Source organism: Pezoporus wallicus, unplaced genomic scaffold, assembly GCF_028554395.1.
Source record: "Pezoporus wallicus isolate ANWC-B61680 ecotype Strahan unplaced genomic scaffold, APGP_CSIRO_Pwel_v1 contig_8649, whole genome shotgun sequence".
NCBI lineage: Eukaryota > Metazoa > Chordata > Aves > Psittaciformes > Psittacidae > Pezoporus > Pezoporus wallicus.
In genome coordinates this window covers 742,273-767,925 of record NW_026639134.1, presented here as the reverse complement: position 1 = coordinate 767,925, position 25,653 = coordinate 742,273, and the positions used below count along the sequence as shown (strand labels likewise).

The following is a 25,653-nucleotide window of genomic DNA, read 5'->3' as shown; positions in this document are numbered from 1 at the left end:
CCCAGTACCCAACACTGCACCCACCAGGCCCCGGCACCACAAACACCAGACCTGGTGCCGGTTCTGGGTTTGACACCGATGTTCTCAGTCAGGGAACCACGGAGCTCTGGGACGTCCCCACGGCTGCTTCCACTGGCACTGAGCAACAGGCTCGTCCTATCCCAACCCAGCTCCTGCCCAGGCGCTGGGCTCAGCCTCTGCACCACGGCAGGGTTTAATGGGCCATGATGCAAACACATGCTCCAGGCCAGGCACACACGTCACGCAAGCCAAACCTTTCCACCCTAGCTTCTGGGAAAGGTAAATGCAGCACCTCCCATCTGGAGTGATGAACTAGTTAACGTACGTTCACATCCTCGTTTCAGTCACCCCTCCGTGCACCGCTTACCATTTAACTGCCCATGTTAAACCCCCCCAGCACAGTTACAGTGAGGAAAGAAGCCGTGATGCGATGCTCGCATGATGTGGCACCCTGGTGAAACCTCCCATGCGCGTTTGTGCCCACACTTTCTGTTCCATTCCAGTGACCCCACTATGCCAGAGGTAACACGGCTGGGAAAGAACGTAACTGGTACCTTCAGCCTTCAACCACAAGAGGTTGGAGGATACTTCCAGAAGAGACAAGCTCTAACCCGGGCAAGTAACACTGCATCAGAGTAGGGAGGAAGAAACACATCCCACCAGCGTCCAATAATGAGATCTCCCCACAGCTGCCATGCACGTGCGCAACTGCTCACACCTCTGCAGCTCCTTTGGCTGCAGGACAGAACACAACCCATCACCATCACGTGGTGCTACACACCACATCCACCCTCAGTGTGGACATGGCATCACCACTCCTGTAGATAAATCAGGCAATCAATCCACTCAGGGTGAGCCTGGTTCTAACAGGGCACTAGAGCACAGATGAACATTAGGATAGAGAGGAGTCAGGAGAAGAATGCCCAGAGCAAAAGGCTCTCCTGATTATTAACCGAGTTGGATGGGGCTTGGAGCAACCTGCTGTAGTGGAAGGTGTCCCTGCCCGGTGGGGGGCTGGAACTTAGCTGAACTTTAAGGTCCCTTCCAGCACAACCCATTCTGTGATTCTATGATTCCTTCACGTGTCAGTATAATCTGTGATGTAGAGAAAAATCCTGCACAGCAGAATAACCTGTTCTCAGCTACACGGAGCTCAGATACGGGCATCACCACTCACCCTGTATTTCAAACCCTGTGAGCACCTGGGGTTGGTCTTTTACTTCTTTAAACAACCATCCCTTTTCTTTCTTTCTTATTTGCACCTTATTCACCATCTCGCATCTGACCATGGACATCTGGAGTAGCTGCATAGAATGAAAAAGACCAAGTGCTGCTCCGACCTGGTGCTGTACCCCTGTGGTGTGCAGAGGCCGGGGTCTCCTTCTCTGTCTTTGAGAGGACATCACGCAGGCTGCCAACTCAATCACTTCATTTGGGCATAGGAAAACTTTTATTTACAACATGTTAATTAAAAAAATAGTTGACAAAAAAGGCATACAGTATTTTATACTAAAAGAATAAAGATTTTTATTAAGCACTGTAAGTTGCATTCAATAGCCTTCAAATACACCACACCACAATCCATCTACAACCAATCAAACCCAACAGTAGTTCATTCTTGCACAATCCATGAGTTGGGGCAGAACTCCCTTCAACTTACATTAAGATACCTACTTAGCTCTTGCGGGTAGGGAATGGGGAATTACACCTCATTTCTGATCACTAATGTGTGATGAAGAGCATCAGGAGAATTATATGAAAACGAATATAAAGAAATGATTCTGATTTTGAAGTTACATTAAGTTTGGAAACACTAACAAAAACATCAAAATGATACAGGTATATTTGCTTATACTAAATCCTTGATGGGAAAGTTCTCAAGAACAAGCCATTTGTTTCCTGCTACAGAAGGGGGGTACTTTTTTTTTTTCTTTTTGAAGATCAAAGCTTTTTTTTTTTTGTTTTTCACAGAATTTCATCTTTGCTAATATGAAGGCATAAAACAGCAACAGAGAACAGGGATGCATACAGCAGTGAGTACACAGGGAACGCTGATATCCAAACGGCTAGATAATCTTTTTTTTTTTTTTAAAGTTTTAGAATAAATGCAACAGAGGTCAATAATCACAAAATTTTAAGGTTAGAGCAAGATCAGTCAATGACTAAACATAGTTAACATCTTTTATAGGACTATTACTGATTATTAGCTTTTTTTTGTTTTGCAAATGGGCACAGTACTTGTAAGAATGGAAGAAAGAGGACAATAACATGCATAATATTAACTACACACTTTAAAAATGATGAACCATGCAGAAGTTTAGCTCAAATAGTAGTACTAATGGTCTACGTCTGATTCAAAACCACATAGTTCATTGATCACGGATGCATGGTATTAGTCACAAAAAGTTTCAGAACACATTGTGTTTGTTTTGAAAGGTCATTTGCATCTTCTATGATTTCAAGTTTAGCTCCATTTAACTTGCTTGTAAAGTATGTATGATGTCTATTTAAAATCAGCAGAACTGCAGTATTACGCTATAATTTTTTGTTTCGATAGTTTGCACATTTTAACACAAAAGAACCACGTCAACGGTGATGAAATTTAAGAAAGAAAAAACTGTGGTTGTGCCTTTTTCCCCCCATAATCATGAAATCAAAGCCTTAAAGAAAGCTTTATTGTGACACAGTAATGCAAAATCAAATATAATGGCATACATATGGTGCCAAGTACTAAAAATTATATTTTAAGCTATATATACTTAAAGACTGCCAAAATTTGTTTTCTTTATATTTCAAAAAACAAAACTACAAGCTTTTGTCATAACCAGTTTAAACTTTATGTATACTTCATTTTAAGTGCGGGAGTCAAATGCTCTTCATTCTCTTCCTTTTTTTGTTTTATTGTAGCATTTTGACTACAACTGGTTAAAACTAAAAATGTGTTGTTTAAATCTCTGACATCAAAGAGGGATCCGAATTTCCAAAGTCCTCATTTTTCTCTTACGGAAAGGAAAAAATGTACGTAACTGTAGGCTCTCTTTCTTTCCAGATATTCCTAATCCTGACCCTTCCCAACATCCTTCACCCTCTATAAAAAATAAGTTTACTCTTCTTTTTTTAAGACAGTGGCCTCAAGAGTATCATCTTTATGGCAAACACTGTCTGCATTTAGTGCATTTAAGTGAGGATTTGTATTGCACATTTTAGAGTCATTACTCAAGGCACTTTCAGACTGATTGGAAGCCCTGATGTCTCCTGTATTCCCATTCATCTGGGAAGCTGGTTTTTCCTCATTCACAACTCCATTTTCAGCCAGGGATCCATCTGAAGACACAATTGAGGATTTAGATTCCTCTGTTTTTGACTTAAGTTCTTTGGCTACTTCTTCTGCTGAAGCAGCATAAGGAGGTTTGCCCTATTTTTTAAAAAAAGAAGAAAATTACTGGAGAACCACTGCTGGAGATTCACAATCTGTTACAATGACACTAGCAATAGGCAGCATGCAGTGTGCACAGTATCACAAGCCAATACCAGTATTAGGGACTGCTGAAATAAGAAGAGGCGTTCCAAACGAACAGCACAGCGCAGATGAGGAGGGAGCTTCCCCTCTGGCTGTGCCCTGAGATGCTCCTGTGGTAGAAAGCCCTTTCTAACTTGGATGCTGCAGTTATTTCCCAATGTAAGAGCTACATAAATGTCTGGAAACACCCAAACTGAGAATCAATATACAGCTTAACTCTGCTTCTTGGTTCATATACATTATAATTTAATTATATGATTACATGTTATTCAAATACAAACCAAAACTTTTTTCAGACATTCTTTGAAGTCCAGAAGTACCATGCAGTATTACCTGTACTGGTCTATATGCTTCTGAGGTGAGGGAAGTCACTTCACATGAAAAGCATATAGTAGAATCTTACAAGACTGAGTATACCAATAAAAACCAGATTTATGCAGCATTAGAACATGTGTTTAGGTTTTAAACATCTGCAACAACAAATCTTAGCGTTCCAGAAACGTAACAGGCTTTAAACAACACAGCAAGATAAGTAGGCTGGGCTGCTCAGAAGCAACAAACTTATCTGTCACGCTGTTAACAAAGTCAAGTGCTAAGAAATGGCTTAGAATATGAACATCTTATACACCTTAAACAATAGCAAAGTTTCATAGTGTAATCATCTTCATTTTTACCTACTAGAAACAGCACAGTTAGCACTTTCTTGAATTGCTGAATGATTTTATAGTGAATAAGATCTAAGAACTGCTGCTGCATCAGGACCACAACCCTTGTTACCCAGAAAACCACAAAAAATGCAGTAACATTGCATAGGTGTATGACTGGCATATGGAGGACAATGAATGCTCATCACATATATGTAAATGAACTTCTTTCTGGGCTTTACTGAGATTTAGATTAGATACATAGTTTTGTTTCTTTCTGGATCAAGAGTGAAAGGTCTCATCTCATAAAAAGTAGCATCTCTTATGTCTGATAAAGACAAAATGCTTATTTCTGTCACATTCTCCAACCTTTCTTTGTACCTCATTATGAGTGTCAGCAAAGCCACCACGGGGAGGCTTTCGGTGTAGGTTCATGTGTATGAATCTGGCCCTGCACAGGCACTCAGTCCCTAATGCCTGGCCTGTGTGACAGTCAGGTGACTGCTGCCCGTTAGTCTTAACTGGGTATCAAAATCTACTTGTTGTGTATTAGGTTTGCCAAGTCCTCCCTGCCACATGCATTTTAATTCACCTTTTTTCTCCTCCTGTAAAAAGGACATTACACTAGAGTATAGTGACTTGATGACTAAAATCCAATGAAGCTCAGGACCAGTCAACACAAAATGTCATTTTTCTTTCTTCTATCACAGGCACAGTTTAGACCCAGAGCCTTGTGATCACAAGTATTTACCTATCATTAATAAAAATGTGAATACCCAAACTTCTTGACTGTCTGTTGAGACTGTATAACATCAACCTACGGATACTATCTGAACTACATTTATATATATAAACCTGTAGTGAACCCAGAGTATTTGGGATCTCCTTTCTAGGGCTTCCTCTGTTTCATAGGTTAAGGTACTTGGACTTAGATACTATATAATTTATGTAGTGGTTTCTCTTCTATTTAAAGTAAAAGAAGTAAAGCTTCAAATACATAGATACATTTGTAGATGTATATAATCTGCGTACATAGAAAATTAACAAGGAAGAGAAGTATTTGAATTTTTACACTTAGACCATAACAAGTTTTACTTTAAGTCAGTAGTTGCGCTTCTTTATCCACTGGACAACATTCCCTCTTTTACTGTCTGAATACCTGCAAACACTTCCCTCCTCTTATATCCTAATGTCTCTGTGACAAATTGCACATCCATATGATACTGTCAAAATCTCTACCTATTTACTACCCACTCATACATTGAGTCCATTGGGACTTGCATCAACATTCAAAACTGCTCAGCAGCAGGAACAATGGAAAAGAGAGGAAAACATAACCCTGAAGTAACTGGCATTTAACACAGAACAGCAGTTTGCTTCAGCTATATTTAAAGGATCTATGGAAAAGACAAAAACCATGATCCACAGAGGCTTCATACATTGTCACTGAAAATAAACCCATGTGCTCGTGGGGGCAAAAACTGCTCTGTTATTTCCTAGGAGTCTAGAGTAAGTTCTTATATTTGGAGCCATGCAGCTGCAAAGACCTTTCTACCCCCTAGTAGTTCTTCTTCATGAGGCTGGACCACGGTTCCAGAAAAAAAAACCCTGGGAAGAGTGGGGGCAGGAAGAGAAATGGCTCATATGTTTCACCTCTGTTTTTCTCCCGTTTTTCTAAATTCTCTTCTACTCCCAGGGCTGGTTAGAGCTGTGGAGGCACAACTTTTGCATCAAAACACATTTTTCCATGTCTGTCTTTATAACCAAAGTTAGCTTATAACTGAGATGCAACACTAGCCTGTCCTCCATCACTGGTCATGCAGCTTACAGCTTCAAAACGTAGGCAAGATCCTTGTCAGAAACACACTATCTTTTCAAGTTGTGCTTGTCAATATTAGCTGGTCTGGAAGTCCACACCATACTAGCCTGTAAACTAGAGTGTTCTGAAGTCAGGCACATGGCTTTATTACCTGAATTGCTCCCTGGCTTTTATAACCTCTCCCATAGTACCTTCCGCCTCTTCCAAAAGTTCTTATCACTGGAGTGGAAATAACTCCTCTAGGACGCCTGTAAGTCGTGAGAAAAAGGAAGAAAGAAAAAGACACATCAGCTTTGTTTAAAACTAATTTAAATTTTATTCTGCTGGAAGATTTTTTCCCCTAGCTTTACTGTCTTAGTGACTAACATTTAAAGCATCAATATGACTAATTCAGAATTACAGGGTTCCACTGCTTGCAAGCCTATGAAACCTAACAAGCCTTTTGCTTTTGTAGCAATAAAACTACTATTTCTATATTTCACTTCTAGAAAACAAATAAGTATTTTCCAGCTTTGCAGAAACATTCCCAAAGTGTCAAATTACCCTTACAGTGCTTTAGAAACAGAGCTCAAAATACTTTCACCTTAAAACCAGACATGAGCAATTTGAACCACTTGTAAGGCCATTTCTCCCATTTAGTAACACTTCCCATGTATAAACATGCTAGACAGATGGAATCGGATAGAAGAATGGAGGGCAAAATACAAAACTGCTTCAGTTTTGATGCGAGAATATGAAATTATCCTAGAACCTGAGGGAAAAATTGAGGCTTCAGCCATATCTGACATGTATCAATTTATCAAGTTTGGATGCTTTCAAACAGAGGCTTCCAACCAGGACACATTAGAGGCTGGCTTTTTTATTTGATTCAATAAAGATTACATTAGATCAAAACCAACTTTCACTCAGCTAACACTATTTTAATGCCATCAATTGCAAACCCTCAAATTCCTTATCATTATGTTAAGGACTGCTTCTCACCTCAGGATTCTTTTTGTTTTCTCTCCTAGAAACACAAGTTTCCTCTCTTTTGCTCCAAATCCTGTCGGCAGTGCTCCTACTTCCTCTGCTGCTGTGCTGCCAAACCTACGTTCTGCTGACCTGACCTAGCAGGGCTCTGAGCCATGCAAGTCCTTTCACACACGCTGGAAATTCCCACATTGAGCAACAGAAAATTAAAGACTGGATTTAAAAGCAACGGCAAAGAATAAAGAGGAAAAGAGCTGAATTTTCTATGGGAGTAACTCACTACATTCTTTCCGACGACTGTAACAGGGCTTACCTATCCCATCTGCCATGTTTCTACAAGGTGGAAATGTGCCCTTCAAGGAGCTGAGTAAGATCAAGATTTTTCCAACTGAGAAGATCACACTAAATAAATTGATGGATTGAAGCCAATAAAAAGTGCCTGGGATAATTTTACACAGTAACAACACCACCCAAGCTCAGTGCTGCATGAGACAATGGTGTAAACAAGCCTGAGGTGATGCCCTCTGCTAAACTAGACAAAACCCAAGACAGCAGCGCAAGGACCACATGATAAACTTTTTCCCAGTACTGTTCTTCACTAGGACACAGCATCTGCCAAGACAGATCTAATATTCAGAATGCCTGTCTTTAGACAGGACAATAACATCAGTGTTTTCCTACTAGGTTTTATCTTCAGTATCAACTCACACAACAAAGAGAGAAGCTGCCTGCAGTAGTTTTTCTGTCTTTGACAAATATAGTAACTCTACATGCAAAGAAATTACTATTTGGTGGAGAAAAGATCTGGCATTGACAGCTTTTCTGTCTTTTTGAGGTGACAACTTGCACCCAAACCTAACTGGGTCCAAAGACAGTACCTCCAACATATTTCCTCTAACTCGAAAGCTAATATTGGAGAATAGTATTTCTCTGTTGGAAAGGTAATTGCAGGAGCAGTAACCTGTAACTCAGTGATTTGACTGCTTCCTAAGTAAGGAGGGCTCTCAATTTAGGACTTGTTAGTTCCTAGCTACTGATGCTTTGCATATATTCATGTATTTGCTTCTTCAAAAAAATGGAAGAACTGCTACTCCGTGGAGGAAGCCAATGGTATGTACAAATGTGAGCCAGCTCTGAGCCTGAAGGTGTCTCCAGCTCATCACTCAGCACACCTCAGTCAGACACCAGCCTGAGCATTGTGAATTACCCATTTTCCACAAACACTACTGCAGCCAATGCATTTCACTGGAGAGAGGCAGCTCTATAGTAAGCCAGATTCTTCTGTTCATGCATCTTCATGAAAAACAGAAGTTATCAGCACACACTAACCTAAATTGTAAAAAAAATGTTATTTCTTCCACTGAAACTGAGGAGTAAGATTACAATGCCCAAAGGAGCCTGGTGCCTCATCACACACCTCAGCTTATGCCCCTGGCTCTCCTCCTGTGGCTCTGGAAGAGCAGAGGTGTCCCATGGATCAGCATGGCTAGCTGACAGCTGTCTGAAGCATCTAAACCAACACTAGATGTTTATGTTATGGCAGCTGAATTTCATTCTAAGAATAAAATGTTCCTACCTAAATTTGCTCCCCTCAGAGTGTCAGCTCTGCTCTTACATCAATGCTTTTTGCTGCTGCAGAACCTCTTAAATCTTTGTTCCTGCTGTTCTTGCCTCTTCCCTTCCCCACACCAGCAGCTCTCACTTCTTCCTGTGCTCCCATTCTCCCAGAGCTTAACATCCAAGCATCTCCTCCCTCAGTCCAACCAGACAGGTATTCCAACAGTTCTTTTGACTTGAGCTTCATAGAGCACATTTGATTAAATTAATGGATAGAGAGGAATTCGTACTGCTCAGACTTACTCTTTCAGACTGCTGCTTCCTAGCTCAAGATGGTATAAATACACCTACTTTATTCCTTGAATATCTTTAAAGACAGACACAATGTATAAATCACATTACTTTGGGATGGTCTCCTCCAATATATATAACCTTAATTAAAGATGGTAAGACAGCTCTGTAAGGCACGGAACAATTATGCCTATGGAAAAAATATAAACTTAAAAGGAAAGGACTAGATATGTTTATAACAAAGTATTTGTTTTTCAGAAGTACTGTGTACCTGTAATTTCAGCTGTAGTGAAATCAAGTGGAAGAGCTGAAGAAATAAAATATTCTTTTAAGCACATCTACCATCATGACTGTAGCAGAGAACTATTAAACCTTGAAATGTCCTTCAGGTGTTTTCTGCTGCACAGGAGAATTACATAATGAAGTCCTTAAAAATGTTCAGAATAAACCTTAATAAATGATCTACCGGGAGAAAGAAAGTAATGGGAGTGCTATGACAGTTTTGATGGGGTATAATGTATTTACTGATTTCATGTAAGAGAAACCTCCCAAGTAATTTCCTCATTGAATCATAGAATAGTTAGGGTTGGAAAGGACCTTAAGATCACCAAGATCCAACCTCCCAGCCATGGGCAGGGAAACCTCACACTAAACCTCCTAACCCAAGGCTCTGTCCAACCTGGCCTTGAACACTGCCAGGGATGGAGCATTCACAGCTTCCCTGGGCAACCCATTCCAGTGCCTCACAACCCTTACAGTAAAGAACTTCTGCCCTGTATCCAATCTAAACTTCCCCTGTTTAAGTTTTAACCTGTTACCCCTTGTCCTGTCACTACAGTCCCTAATGAAGAGTCCCTCCCCAGCATCCCTATAGGCCCCCTTCAGATACTGGAAGGCTGCTATGAGGTCTCCACGCAGCCTTCTCTTCTCCAGGCTGAACAGCCCCAACTTTCTCAGCCTGTCTTCATACGGGAGGCGCTCCAGTCCCCTGATCATCCTCGTGGCCTCCTCTGGACTTGTTCCAACAGTTCCATGTCCTTTTTCTGTTGAGGACACCAGAACTGCACACAATGCTCCAGGTGAGGTCTCAAGAGAGCAGAGCAGAGGGGCAGGATCACCTCCTTCGACCTGCTGGTCACGCTCCTTTTGATGCAGCCCAGGATACGGTTGCTTTCTGGGCTGCGAGCGCACACTGAAGTCGGCTCATGTTCATTTTCTCATCGACCAACACCCCCAAGTCTTTCTCCACAGGCCTGCTCTGAATCTCTTTGCTGCCCAACCTGTAGCTGTGCCTGGGACTGCCCCAACCCGGGTGTAGGACCTTGCACTTGTCATGGTTGAACTTTGTTAAGGTTGGCACCAGCCCACCTCACAAACACAATCTAGTGTGTGTGTGTACCTATCTATATATGTCTATACCTATACATCAGAGTATGAATTTTATTTGCACATAAAAATGCTTATATTCATCTGAATAACTCATTAAAAAACATCTTAAAAGTGATATAAATGATTTTCTTGAATATTCTGTGGGTATAATTTGCCTAATGTGGTCTAAAATGTGTTGCATGCGATTTCGAATGCCCCCAACTTTTCCCTGTTTTATTCCCCCCTCACACCACCCCCCCACACCACCCCCTGGCTCATTCAGTGATAACTGGAAGGTAGAAGACTGCACTTACCCTCTGGCTGGTCCTCCCACAGAAACAACCTGCAGAGGAAATGGCCCTCTACCCCCTCGTCCACGTCTGCTTCCAGCCCAATGGCCGACCACAGTGCCGGCAATTTCAAGTTTCCCTCCCTGAGAAGGAATAGGTTGGACTCCTGCACATAAAAGCAAAACCAAACCTTGATCTTCACAATCATAACATTAAAGTTAGGAATGAATGAAAAACTGCTTTGCCCAGATTTTATCTCTTGTACAGTTTCTTCTGTTGAAATTGGGAGATAAATACTCTTTTTATGGTCTTTCAGAAGTAATATAACTCCAAGAGTCTTTCTTATCCCCCCCTTTATACTAATTCTGAAAAGAAAAGTGATCTTACACTTCAGTTTCAGTAATTAAAAATGTACTTTAGATAAGCATTAAGGAACTGAAGTGGAATTTTATGAGCTATCTGAAGATTACTCCTTTCTTGCATTCCTAATGAAGAAGTAACTTTTGCAGGTTTAAAGGCACTTTTTAGTGAATACCAAGTATCAGCATAAGACATGCAGATTATAATGGCTAGAAACAACTTACTAGGCAGAGTTATCTGTACTAAGTTGTTATGAAAATACAGCATTTAAACTATCTGGGTGTAAAAGGTAGGTTCATCCTCCCCCTACCACAAAAGCAATTGTCTAAAATACAAATGTATCTTCTAGTCAAGTTGCTTGTATCTTCATACCAGTGTTTTGCCTTTAAAAGTCAATTGTAGGGCATAAAATGTAGTTCAAGAAACTCAGGTAAGTGCAACTGAGCCAGATGTTACTGGTAAGACCATCAGCACTGAAAGGGTTACAAAACACAGTGTCTATGCAGCCGTGATTAGTCATCAAACGTTAATACGCTGGGAACTAAGCTACTGGTTAAACTCAAAAAGGTTTGTATTGCCCTGAACAAGTGTTTCAACTTCAGATGCACATTGTCTACAGGGGCAAAGTTATTCACATGATTAAGCGTTAGAGGTATGACCACTCTAAGGATAAAAGCTCAGAGGCCAGAAAGAAACAGCTAAACACATGGAAAAGTTTTACCCCATTCAGGACTGGAATGCTAGAATTAACAGGTTTCCACTGTCCCACCTTGTACAGGAGACAAGTAATGGGCATAGAGGCAGGTAAGTGAATCTCACACCCGTGTCCATGCCGACACTGATGGCAGAAGAGTGGCAGGGTCAGCAGTAACAGTGCAGTCAGTCATTTCTACTTTGGGTTGTTTTTGCAAAGAGCTCAACTGCCCCCAGTTTTAGAAAGTAACTGGTGAATGGCTGGACTTGATTTTAAAGGTCTTTTCCAACCTAGCTGATTCTATGATACAGTCAAGCAAAGTTCAGCTGATGACAGATCTCACCCTCAAGACAGAGGGTCCTGGTGGGTTTTGCAGCTACCCTGTGCTGGGAGGAGGGTTTCTAGGCATGGGAGAGGCTGGTGCTGAGGGGATCTGCGGCAGGGATCTGGGAGAGCAGAGTGGACAGCAGCCCGGGCAGATTCTAGAGGGACAGCTGAGAGTTAGGGAGGAAGGGAGACCAGCAGTCAGTAGGAAAGCCTCAGACCAAACCGTAAAGTGAAGGAAGCTGTTGCCAGAAGCTCTAAGAAAAGGGTTTTGGGTATAATTACCGCCCTGAAACTTGCTAGTCCTGTTGCTGTCATTGCCAGAGAAGGCTCCGGAGTGTCCTGCCGCTGTTGCCACCCGGAAGGCCCGGTAAGCGCCTGTGGCTACTGTTTCCCCATAAGGGCCTCCAAAGCCATAGACTCCTGTTAGACCCAGGGTAAAGAAAGACAGGGGAAAATCTGTGAGGGGGCAAAGGCATCCGGGAAGGCCATGAGCAGAGACGCTGCTGCCTCCTTCCACCCTTCTGGAGTCAGTGGGGAGGGCTGCGCGCCTGCAGGTGATGCTGCATGAGAGCAAGCCCAGGGAGCCCTGGCCAAAGGTGTCCTGCTGCCCTAGCGAGCATGGGGTCTCTTATGCAAAGACCAGGCCTTCAGTCTGGGTTTGGAATGTGAATACCGACTTCTATGGCATAATAAACACTGTAAAGGCTTGTGACAATTTTTTGGTGATGAGGTCTGATGGCTACAGTTGTGGCACCCCAAGCATGCCTTACTCCAAATGTCCAGTATCAATTCACCTATGGGCCTCGGTACCAGGGAGATTTTGAGAAAGGGAATGCTTCAAGAAACAGCCTGGAATGGTTGTATCAGCATTTACACTCAAGGGTGCCAATGGTTAAACAACTGTAGCAAAACGCAGAGGGGTGGGGAGGAGGAAAGGTTGTCGTCAGCCCTGTTAAACAGTATCCATGGATTTAGGCATTCTTAATATTTATAAATGTAGACATTTTGAAACAACATACAGTGCAAATAAGAACCTTTTCATATCATCCAGTGTTGATCCATTTCTCTTTTTTCCATTTTATGCAACAGACGTAAAAATATTTTGATCTGGCAGAGTTACTAAAAATCCTGATGGAAATACTCAGCAATACAAAACATCCCATATTACTAGGCTATGGCTAATAAAAGTAACAACAAAATACAGTGATTGACACGTGACAACACACACCAACCACCTGCTTTTATGTAGTTTTCCTATGAAATTGAACAGGCAAATCAGTTCCTAGTTTTGGGAATGTGAAAGACAAGGTAATGCTTCACACCCACATGCTCTGCATTGCTGTCAATCACTTACCAGCAAAGCCTCTCCCCCTGCCCTGAGGTGGTGGGACTGGCCCAAAGTGTCGAGGATACATAGAAGCTGGATAGAAAGGCATGGCAGGTGGAGGTGGGAAAGGGAGAGGATGGTTCTGCCTGGAGAAATTTAATCCTTCTAGGATGCTCTGACGCATCTTTTCAACCTTGGCTGCCTGCTCAGCCTAGGAATAAAGAGGTCACAAAGAGATATTAAAATTCTTATTTCAGTTGTATAAAGCTACATTTACATAACAAATTCAAAGAAAAAAGTAAAAGAATGGAAGAGTAGATAACTACTAACAGCTTCCACAAAGCTAGCTAGAAAATGACAATAATCTGTCTTGCATACCCACTAATATTTCAATGATTTTCAAACTGTTCACAAGAAAATCTTTATGTATTTGTAGCGAGTCTAAATACAGAGACTGTTTAGAAGTCAGTAACACAAAAAGAGTTTACAGGTTAAAAAGGGGTTTCCAGAAAGGAACTGAGAAAATTCTGTCTATAGTCTTCTGAAAACTTAATTCAACACTTTAAGCAGCACAATTATCATAAAGCTGGAATGCCAAACCGGTCTTTGTGAACAGGCTGAAGTACACCTGGAGGCTGACAAGCCTGTGAAGGGTCACAGCCATCATGGATATTTCATCTATGATCACTTTATTTGAGTTAGAAACAAGAAGTTTTGTTAAGATTTTATACCTCCCGAAAAGTAAAATAAATAAAAAATATTTAGGTAATTCAGTAAACTGTTGTTTTTTATCAGTTTCTTGGTTCTACAGTTAGATATAACTTTGCACGATTAGGATTCGACAAAGAACTAATTCATTTGTATTTTAAGATGGCCATAAGAAATGTGAAAAGGGGACCATAAGAATAACTTCACACTCTGTGAAGTAAGTTAGGAATCACAAATCTCCTTTCACTGTAAAACCACTGCAGTGTAGTCCTTTGTGATAGTCCTGCTGGCTTGACCCAGAAAGACAGTGCTTAAACAAATGAGCAGAGAGAGTTGGCAGCTCAGTGGCTCATTACATCACAATTGCATTGAACTTCTTCAGTCTCCAGAGAGGAAATCATGAAATTAAAGTTTATGTCAGTTTACTTTTTCTAAATCTACCAAAATACCATCTCAATTGTCAACAGGAGATAGAAGAAGAGTAAACAACAGAGCTGAAAAATACCTATTAGCCATACACCTCCTATTTCTCTTGAATGGGATGGTGCTTAACACCTATTTTACTTTTAAAAGAGAAATAGGTGTTAACCCTGAAGGCCAGGTTGAATAGGGCTTAGAGCAACCTGGTCTAGTGGGATGAGCTTTAAGGTCCCTTCCCACACAAACCAGTCTGGGATTCTAAGAAAAGTAGAGATGACACATGAAGCAATGACGTATCAACCACATCTAACACTTCTGAAAATGTGACACACTTGATACTGTCCTGCTTCTAAATGTACCCACCTGACCATCACAGAGGTCAATGAGCGGAACTTTCTCCCGGCTTGCTTTTATGAGCTTGGTCTGGAATAATTTTCCATCAAAATACATCCACGGACAGCAGTGCTCCCATGGAATTGGCTGTCCACAAGCATCGTTTGCAAAAAGTGCCATATCGACCCCGCTCATAAATAGAGCAGACAGCTGAATTCCTCGTGGGTCGAGATTCTCAATCTGTTCAAAGAATGCAGTAAGATCATAGTGAGATGGATTTAGAGTTATTCCAACAGTTACATTATTTTCAAAACACTTGAAAGCAGAGGGATTTTAAAAGGTCCTCCGAACTTTTCACGTGTAATTGCCAACTGGACTAGAGGAATGTACCAGAATCTACTGCCTGTACATGCACAACTGCAATGCTCAGAAAGGCTGGTATTCCCATCTGTGTACCCAGTGTGAGAGAAACCCAAACCCCTCTATTTTCTCAAAAAAAACAAAACAAAACAAAACCCACCAAAAAACCCCAAACAATCGAAAAACAACCCACAGGAAATTATTTCCAATATTCTAATGATTTAATACATTCATTATAAGAAGTCAGTGATTTAATTAGATACTCATGTTTCATTTCTGGCCTGTGGCGTCTAACCCATGCAAGAAGCATACTTTAGCTGCACTAAGATCATTGATCTATCTGCAGTACAGAGTTTTCCACACAATTCCAAAGCATGTTACAGCACGGAAAAGCTTCAAAGACACTTACAGGAAAATATCAGTAGAAAATGTCATTAAAAAATTTACTGCAAATAACATTGTGCTTATGAGATTTTCTGCAGGAAGTGTCAGGAAGGAGCTCCATGTTTGCATTCCATTTTTCTTCCCATGTAGCATAGTTCCGAGTCCTTTATAATGGATTTTCTATTACCTTCATTCAAGATTTGACATCTCTCATAAATGAAGTAATTTTCATGCATACAACAACTTTATTTAGGATGCAGGGTAGATATACAAAGGTAGAATTAAACAGTAATAGCTGGTGGTGGAAGCAAAAAGGATTTGCTTGCAGCAAATATATTTTTAGCTCTGGTATAAGAAAATATCACTACTGGTGTCCTCTAAAATACTCCTGAAAATATCAGCCTTTTCTTGGGAGCATTTTCAAGACCTTGGTATTAAATTTTAAAGTTAAACTATGTTACCTTCCATATGCATAAGCAACCTTTAAGATCCATAAGACTATCCAGACAGATTTGCAGATAGGCAGGTGGGCTCAAACTTAGATGCTCTTTCTGTCTGACTTCAACAAAAAAAGCAGCAGCAGCTGCTTCATATGAATACACTAACAACACTGTATGAAACATTGCACCTTTCAGCTAACCAACATATATTATGGAAATGATCCAGGACTCTTTATGTAGGATTTCAAAATAAAACTTGGAGAACAATTTCTGTTAAACAACAATCCAGTGTGTGCTGTTTATCACTTGCCTTGTCTCTGACCTTCATTTTGTGTTGGAATGAAAGAAGTATTTTCTCTGGGAATTTCTTTCTCAGATCTCTAAGCAGTGCTCACAGTCGGGTTTCCTCCTCTGCATCGTATCTTAAGATAGGCAAAACTTTGATAACTCTGGATAACCTCTGCCATATCTCCACCCCTAGATGATGTTTGTTGTGTTGTGTTTTGAATATGGACACTGAAGAGTCAGTGGTTGATACACTACTGTTCTTTGATGCATCCTACAAAAGCCTTGCCTACAAATGTCACGTGAATTTCCACCTACACCCACAGGTACAACTACTGAACTTCAGGAGGGCTTGGAATCTTGAACCATGCTCTCTTGGCTCCCATCAGACTTTACAAGGCTCTTTGCTATACTCCACCAAGTTCAACGTTTGTTACCTCAGATCAGCTACGTACATTTCTTCTGAATATACACGATAACTCACTCCTTTGGCAGATGCTGGCCACATCCTTTCATGAAGACAAAGTACTGCTCTCCATGCAAACAATGCTCGTCACCTTTGGACCAGGATCTGCGGGGTTCTGAAAGACCCAGTAAGCACGTAGGGCTTCCAGCACTCATATCTAGTAAATACCTTGAAAAGCAGTTCCAGCAAACACATGAATGATTCTCTTGATGGACAGGATCTACGTTTAGGCTGCTTTTAAGGAATAAGCCCCAATGAGTCCTTAAAAATGCTGTTTTCAGGAGCCTAATAGGCTTCGAATCCATGTCAGCAGCTATGCAGTACTAAGCGCAAACAAGCGGTGTCGCATGAACTCATCAGGTGTTCATTACAGCTGTCTATCCTGTGTTTCTTCAAATCTTTCTCAGCAATGAGGGAAGGCCAAATAAATGTCTTCCTGTTGGGTTTTATTTATTATTTTTGCTGTTGACATTCATTCTTTCATATACGGAATGAGGATTTTGTTCTGCTAGCTCTGCCATTATGGTTGCTAACATGTGAATTCTCTCCTTGCTGTATGACAAGTTCAAATAAGATTCTGAAATGGATTCAGTTGTTTTCTTCCGCTTACGTTTATTAGTACTTCTATGGCTAAGTGCTGGGTTTCTATGAGCAGACAGATTTGGTTTATAGGCTTAGAAGAAACCTGGAGAGGGACTTTGGACAAGGGCCTATAGGGACAGGACAAGCGGAATGGCTTTAACCTGTCAGAGGGGAGACTGAGATGAGCTCTTAGGCAGAAGTTCTTCCCTGTGAGGGTGCTGATACTCTGGCAATAGGGGTGTCCAAACTGGCAGCGTTCTAGGCTAGGTTGGACAGGGCTTGGAGCAACCTGCTCTAGTGGAAGGTGTCCCTGCCCATGCCAGCGGGTTAGAACTGGATGAGCTTTAAGGTCCCTTCCAACCCAAACCATTCCATCATTCTATGATTTATAGATAGATGTTTTATAGACAGAACCTTGCCAAGATGCTACATGCATTCCTGATTGTGCTCATCACTCACAGAAGAGAAATAGTCACTTGCTGGCTTTGAGAATGCTCTTACAGATGTGGCATCAGTGGCAAAATATTCCTTAGAAAAGCCTAACAGCTGAAATCTGTGCAAGCTTCATCACAGTTTCTCACTGCTTTTGCCCGTGCCCTTCTGCAGCGTGCACCCATGAATACGAACAAACTTGAGAAACCAGTACCTGCTTCTTGCTGATCTAACGACAGCACGTATCCAGGTACTGCCTGGAGCAGACCTTCCTGACTTGAATCCAATCTAAAATGCACTCTGACCTGAAAGCCAGTCTGAAATGACTTCTTCAACATGCGGCTGCCTGATGAAGGTGCAATCAGCATCTCACCATGTTGATCATCAAAGCAGGCAGAAGATGCATCACTTCCTGTTGTGCATTCCCTATACATCCTAATACATCCCACAGCTTCCACATATCAAATTATTTGGTTTAATATACTTTATGTAGAAAGAAGTATCTAAAATTATTTCCACTCAGAGAAATGTCTGATTAAATAGAAAATAAGGACTAAGCTCTACCATTTTATTCAGAGAACTTCATAGCAGGTTCTGAACAAATTCCAAAAAGCAAACAAGGTAAAAACAAAAATCAAATCATGTATATTTTAGCTCAAAGGCTAGCGGAGGAAATTTCACTGTAAGCATATGAAGGCTGAACAGAGAAATCCCCCAGAATAAGATGCTGCTGCACAGATTGACAGGCATTCTGCATTTGCAATAAGGACACCACACTACACAACTCTCTTGATTACCTAGCAGTATTTACTTCACGTAATACTACTGTATTAGAAATAGTAGAAACTTTGACATCTTAACTTTTAAAGTCCTCAAAATAATTCCATGATTCTGTATTAATAAACGGTTTGCCTTTTTTTCTCTCCTGCATTTTTCCATTGAAGATCATGCAAGTCTCTCTCCATTTTTACACTTAGCTGCAAAAATCTTTTGAATGCTGAATCATGAAAAATGTCCCAGGTTAGCATTTATAAACAGCCACACAAGGAATAAATCTTTTCTTTTTCTTTTCTATCTTTTCAGTGGAAGCACATTTATTTCCAGCTTTCAAGAGAGAATTACTTAAGAATTGTGAGAAAAGGCTTTGCAGTATAGAGTACATTTAAGGTTTTAGTTACTTACCCAAGCAGTGAAGCAGAATCAGTTATCAATCTCTGCAACACTTTAAAATACTAAGACTAATATTTTGGAAAGTATCGGTAATTATGCAAGGCTTTTAGCAAGACAGTCATATACACATCACCCACTAGAGTTAACAGTATGGATCAACTGGGAAGAAATCTCTTATATAGTTCGGAATTACCTTGAGTTCCTGAAGCTGGTCAGGTTCATAGAGCTTTGGAGACAATGCTTGGGCAAGAAAAGCATCAAGTTCCTGGCGACGAAGTATACGCACCCCCGGCCACTGTACCATATACCTACAGAGGAAGCCCAGAATTACTCAGAAGCTTCCTTCAATAGGATCAGAAATCATAAGAATGCAACAATAAAACATCTTTCTTGCTGTTTAGACTTGAATAGTTCAAAAGACCTAAACACTAAATAGATTGGAAGTTTGAATTTGTTTAAATCCATATGGAAGAGCTACTGACTGTGGATCGGTTTGCAAACCCTGCTTCTGGGGGAGAAAGGGAAGGACAGGCCACCAAACCAGAATTTAAAACATAAGTGGATTCTAAAAATAAAGTTATAGAAAGATTAATGGTCTTTACAAAACCAACAATTTATATATGCCACATGTCACAGGAGAGAAACATGCTGTGCAAATGAAATGAGGAGCTCTGCTTTAAGATACCCATTAGACTATTTTGGTATCCTTTCTATTCTATAAGGAGAAAAAGAAGGATTTTTAGTGCTGAAAAGGCGAGACAAAATTCCACAGAACTGAAGACATATACATTTATCATTTTCAAAAAATGGCTTGAAGTTTTTCCATGTGCAACATGCTAAACTTAGATTCTGCCAGATTTATAAGCTAGTTGTATGGAAATAACAATCCCTTTCCAAAAACATAAGCATCTCTCAATGCCTCAGTCTATTTTCTATCTGAGAATCAAAGAGTATTTTGGACCTTGTGACTTTCCCTTTGAAAAGCTGAACTACAGAATTAATACTTCAACTGTTGCTTATCATCATCTCAAGCAGAGGAACAATTCTTACACATGGAATCCAACACACCATAGGCAAAGTAGCATCCCTGTGAACTTGGCATCTGGATAAGCTGCTAGGCAGCTGTTCTCCAAGAAATCTGTTCTCTAAGAACTCTCTCTTTTGCTTTACAACTTCACCAACACAGCCTCTGAGACACCAAAAGTTATTTTTTAGTAGCTGAAGCCTCAAGTAAGGGTAAACTACTACAAGTGCTACAGGGGCCTCTTTGCAACCCAGGCTTTTTTTCCTCCTCCCTTCAGTCCTCTAGAGACTGAAACACCAAACGTTGAGCACACAGCATTCTTTAAAGACTCACAGCAGCAACGTTCTAAAACCAAAGCAAACCTCTTCTCCTACTGATGTTGCAATTATGAATACTTTCTATATTCATGGTTTAATACAAAATTAAGTAGGTCAGAGAGATGACCCTTCCTGCATTCTGCTTTACCTTAATGTAACACTGACCTTAGTACACAACAGAGCACCATAAGATGAGTGGGCACATTAGTTGGATTGAGCATTGCTGGTGTATCTGATCTCATACAGGCCAAAAACGCCCTCATTCTTCGGTTCTTGTCTTCCACTGCTTTTCCCAGCCACAGCTTCTTCAGGTTGGGACAGGTCCATTCCCTGAATGCGAGTGCTTCCACCAGCTCAGGGGTTTGAGGAGACTTTCCTTTGTAAGCAGCCCACTCTTTAATTATCACTGGTGAAACTGCAAAGTGGCAACAGTGGAAAGAAAACATTCCAGTTAACACAAGAAATTTACATCCAAAAAGCATCACTTGGAAACTTCAGTGGACACCGATGTTCTGCATTACATGTACTACATTGCCAAAATGGTAATTCAACCTCTATAGGGACCATCTCTCAACAGTGACCACTTCAAAATTCACTATATGCAGCCAGCTGCACAGTAGGAATGGCACATTAATATTTTCAAACATACAACATAAAGGAACTACATCTATTTTTCTAAAACAAGCAGCAGAATTTGAAAATGCAATTTTCCCCAACAATATCTGTGTCATCAATCAAAACCCTACAGTGATAAATTAAAAGAATACATAAAGAGAAATATATTACTGCACAGGGCTTGGAGCAAGCTGCTCTAATGGAATGTGTTCCTGCCTGTGGCAGGGGGCTGGAACTGGATGAACTTTAAGGTCCCTTCCAACACAAACCAGCCTGGGGTTCTGTTTTCTGTGAAGAGGTCAGTATTTTTGTGTCTCCTAAGCTCCCTTTCAGCCACACCAAAGACTCTTCAACTCTTGAGTGCTGCTACATCACCTCCTTTTTTATGTGTGGAGGCAACAGAAATGGGACACAGGCTTAAAAAAAAGAAAAAAAAAAGCCAAGACTGCAAAATGATCCCTCTGGCCTTGGAGTGACCCCAGCTTTGACCAGCTCAGAATTTGTCTGCACCCTTCTTAACTCAGAGCCCAGTTATGTGGTGTGGAAAGATTCAGGCAGCTTGTTAGTGAAGCCTCAGGTTACAGCTCAGAGAGATCTGCTGCAGGAGCACAGACCTGTTCCTGCTTCTCAAAACGCCCCTGCCATGGACTGAGTGGCTGGCGCCAGGAAAGCCCTTACACAGCCTCCGCCAGCAACCACACCTCGGCCTTACAAGTCATTTCACACTTAGGAGCAGGCAAACCATGGCACAAGTGATGGTCAGGATTACAGAAGAACCTCCAGAACATCCCAAAGCACTCTCAGGCTTTTCTGGAACAAAACTAGCCTAGCATTATAGGTACATTTCCTATAGCTCAGGGTAAGTTTTACAAAGATAACATGCAGCAATGAAATAAATATTCTGATATATTTAGTGGGTAGACTCACTACAAAATCATGTTCTATTCTGGTTACTACCAGTCTTTGATTGCCACCAAGCCATAGAAGACAGGCTTCACCAGCCAGCAGCGCTGCTCTGGCAGCTGCGCAGCTCATCACACTGGTTTTCATCTCCTGCTCAGGCCTGGGACAACAAACATAAACAATGGAAGGATGGACTCTTTGTAGGCTTTCAAAGACTCATTTAATTGCTTTAGGTCTTAAAAGCAAAAGACACTTTTGGACCAAAACTTGTCAGCTCTCTCAGGAAACAGATGGAAAACAGAGTGCAGAACAGTTTCATCTGTTTGCAGTAAAGAAACCCCAACCCCTTGACAATGGACATAAAATAGCTGTTCGTGTTCTGGCGTTCTTTTTTCTTTCCTTCAACCCCATTTGACAATGGAGGTGATACTGAGGCCTCTCCAGAGGCAAGCAGATGCAAACTCCACATGCACACCACATTTAAGCCCCCTCAGATGACTAACTCCTCTGCTTCTAAGCTCCTGCAGCAGTGAAAGACAACAATTAAACTGAGCTGTACCCAACACAAAAGTTTCACTGTTGTTTCTTTCACATAGTTCAATGTAAGGACCTCAAGCATAGAAGAAGGGAATATTTTCTGTCTCTCTTTTCTATCTACAATCCCATGTTTCCACATTCAAACCTGGTTCAGAGTTTTTAACCTGGGGATGACAACTCCCATGACCAACCACGTTCAGGCTGCAGGAAGACACCTCAGTCTGCTCTCAAAATGTACCCTCTTCAGTAACACGCTACCTGCAGAGGCCACACTGGAGATCCACCCTGGTCTCAAAAGTTCTGTGAAGTAATTATTATTATGGACTAGGTAACCATGCTTCTTGCGGAATGGTTTTATATGAAGGTCCCTCCAGTGGACTGGCAGAGAGTGCCCTCTCTGAATGCTGGGGATGGGGAACTACAGCTGTACTTGACAAGTAACTGTAGCACCGCCCACCTAAATTTAGCATTTAACATAGCAGATGAATCCAGGACTTGTCCATATCCATGGATTTCTTGAGGGCTTCCTACACCTTTGACAACCCTGTACTGGGACTGCTGCCAAGCACATCCCTTCCTCAGCTGCTGAGGATCTCTGTCCTCAGAGGAAAGCTCTTTGCTTTCCCTCCAGGACTTCCAGTTGGAATAAGCAATGTCTACCCTGAAGACTGAAGACTACAGTGAACACTCTGATCAGAGTGTGTGCGGACACAACATCACAGTGTAATTATACTGCGTTTTATAATTCCTCCTATAATTTTATAATTTAAAATTCCTCCTGCTGCTGATCAGATGCGAATACTCAAAGTAGCCTAAGCAACTGCTCTGAACATTACCCTTATGACATTTTTAGGTCAACCCAAGTACAAAGGGTCAGCATCAATCTGTATGAGAGTAATAACCTTCTTGATGCATATGGGAATGCTGTTACAGGCTCTACAGTCACTAGCAACAGCATCCTGCATGCTGAAGCTGTCTGTTAGAGCCCTTGTGGCTAACTGCACCTCATGTGGTTTTGGTATTCTCTTGGCATTTTTTTCATGCACTGAACACAAGGTGTCAGGTACCCAGTACCTCTAGAAGATGAGCTAGCTAATGCAGATTAATCAAGGCTCATTTTTAACCTTGTAATCTTAACTGACAGCACAGCTTGAGCTAAGCTTGACTCTGCAGCAGGGCTACTGCCCAAAAGATACAGCTTTCCTTTTGGAAGAGCTGAATACACCCTTGATGGAGAAGAGCACATCACAAGGTGGCTAGGCTTGAAACAACACACTTTTGGATCCGACCACGAGTCACGACAGCTTGAACAAGTGTGCATTTTCCCATAGAGTGGAAAGGGCAGATGGTTTCAGCTGCACATACGTATTTACCAGAACATGGGAAATAGCCTGTTTCAGAGCTTCAAAAGAAGAACAAGTCAGAGATGAAGTTTCCCTCTCCTCAGAAGGAAGGACAGTGCAGCAAATACTGTCCTTGGCAGCAAAAGCACAATCAAGAAGTTTGTGATTCAGCTCTTCATACCCTCTGGGAGCAGACATGAGGACATGGACAGCAAAGGCATTAGTTAGCAGACATTATCATTGAAGAACCTTGCTGAGTACTTCTTACAACGTATCTGTTGTTTCTCATTGGCTTTTCCACTACATAAAAAATAATAACGATTTAAAAGACAGGAACTCACCCATTTTATGAAAGATTCTTTATGCTGCTATGTATTTAATAATAATACTCATGTCAGTTTATTATGTAGTTTTCACAGCCTCCTATAACCGCTGCATACAGTATACTTGCAAATTACACATGCACGATTATTATGTTGCCAGTGCTGTGGTGTGCAGAACAAAGATGACAGGGGCTTAGATACTAATATATTCATTCCCTTTCTACGTAGATCTTAGGGGCAACATTAAGTTTCTGTAGAAATTAATTTCTTAATTCTCTTAACATCTCTCAATTCTTCAGTTTTCTCTTGTCTTTATTACTGTGCTTCAGAACTCGGTCATTTTAGAGAGCAGCAGAAAATCAAATCAAGACACTGAAGGAGAATAGGCACCACTTGTTCACTGTACCCAGGGTCCTCAGAGGAGTTAGCATGGGCTAACTAGTGTGACTAAATGAGCAGAGAAATCTGCTCTTGCCAGTGAAGAAGGTATTCTCTCAACGCACTGCCCGAGTCTTGCCCAACCTGCCCAATTTTTGCTACTTAGTATGAGAGGTGACCAAAATAAATGTGCTTCTGCAGCATCACCCTTCCAAGCCACATGTTTGCATCTTATTTCAAACCCATCTTCACCAGAACTGTAAACTCTGCAGTGAAGCAACTAACTTCTGGGCAGACATTCAGGTTTATCTTCCTATTTTTTAAAAGCATGGTCAGTCCTAGGACCGAAGTAGGTCAGTAGCTGAATGTGTCCTGCAGCAACACTTGCCAGAGCTCCTGTAACTAAACAGAGTCATCAGCAGTGCTCTTAGCACCCATTGAGAATAAACCTCTGAAAAGCAATGTAAGTGAAAACAGAGCTGACACAGGCTTCCCCAGTAGCCTACAGAGAACATGCTAGGTTTACAAGATAAAAACATTCTGAAACTAGAAGCAGACCTTCAGCACTCAGCTTTTCCACCACTATAAATGTTGCAGTACGCTTTTAAAGACAGAAGTTGAATGAGGATAAATGTATACCGCAAATAATGTCACTACTTTAATCCTGAAATAATCCTGTAACCTGAAATATTCCAATGTTGTGTGAGTAAGAATTAAGAACTTTGTGACAATACATGTGCTGAGATATTGTTCAAGCAAGGTAAATGTTAATTCCCACAAAATAACTGGCCAATATACACAGTTTTTCAAATATCATTGGAAGATTATCATCTCCACTATGAATGTGGAGGAAACATTTCACAATTAAAAATGGAAGAGAAAAGGGAATGGGCAAAGTTTACTACTGATTCTTTTTACCCTTTTACATACGAAGACTGTAAATAATGCTTTCATAGATCCTAAATCTCCAATTCTTAAATTCAGTCTAGTGACAGCAGACTCCTATATATAAATACTACTGCTACTGCTGCCATTCCCTTAATGCTTTAGCATTCCTTTAACCTTTATAAGATGCTACTGTAAAGTTCAATCACTTCTTTGTATGCATTTCATTATACACTCTAGAATGAGGAAGTTGATCTTTCTGGAATACAGGAGACTTAAAAAGACAACTACCAGATTAATGGGCAGATTAACATTCACCTGAACCAGCAAAGGATCTTTCCCTAAGTCTGTCTGCAGAAGTTCAGTCTCCTCCCGCCCAGATCTACCTTCATCATGCCTACACCTGACTCTAAGGATGCTAAATCATGTTTTTATAGGCCAGCACCTGAAGGACACTAGACATTTGCCAATCCCCCTGCAGTGCGTGTTTTGGAAGACAGGGTAAGATAATACATGTCATTTGCCAAAAAAAAAAAAAAATAAAAAATCATATGCATATGC

General features: G+C 41.1%; 1 protein-coding gene across 2 annotated transcripts in view; it reads right to left on the bottom strand.

Moving 5' to 3' along the window:
- Nucleotides 1–1,523: 1,523 nt before the first annotated feature.
- FAM120A (family with sequence similarity 120A) overlaps nt 1,524–25,653 on the bottom strand; it is a 54,902-nt gene continuing 30,772 nt past the window's right edge. The window contains exons 11-18 of one of the 2 annotated variants that reach the window (XM_057413786.1): nt 20,274–20,523; nt 18,961–19,075; nt 14,679–14,888; nt 13,215–13,398; nt 12,143–12,280; nt 10,504–10,645; nt 6,156–6,252; nt 1,524–3,436 (exon numbers count right to left, since the gene is read on the bottom strand). In XM_057413786.1, the coding sequence (XP_057269769.1) occupies nt 3,125–3,436; nt 6,156–6,252; nt 10,504–10,645; nt 12,143–12,280; nt 13,215–13,398; nt 14,679–14,888; nt 18,961–19,075; nt 20,274–20,523 (1,448 nt within the window). In that variant the 3' untranslated portion in view covers nt 1,524–3,124. The remainder of the gene's footprint in view (nt 3,437–6,155; nt 6,253–10,503; nt 10,646–12,142; nt 12,281–13,214; nt 13,399–14,678; nt 14,889–18,960; nt 19,076–20,273; nt 20,524–25,653) is intronic. The other variant, XM_057413787.1, reaches the window with a different exon arrangement.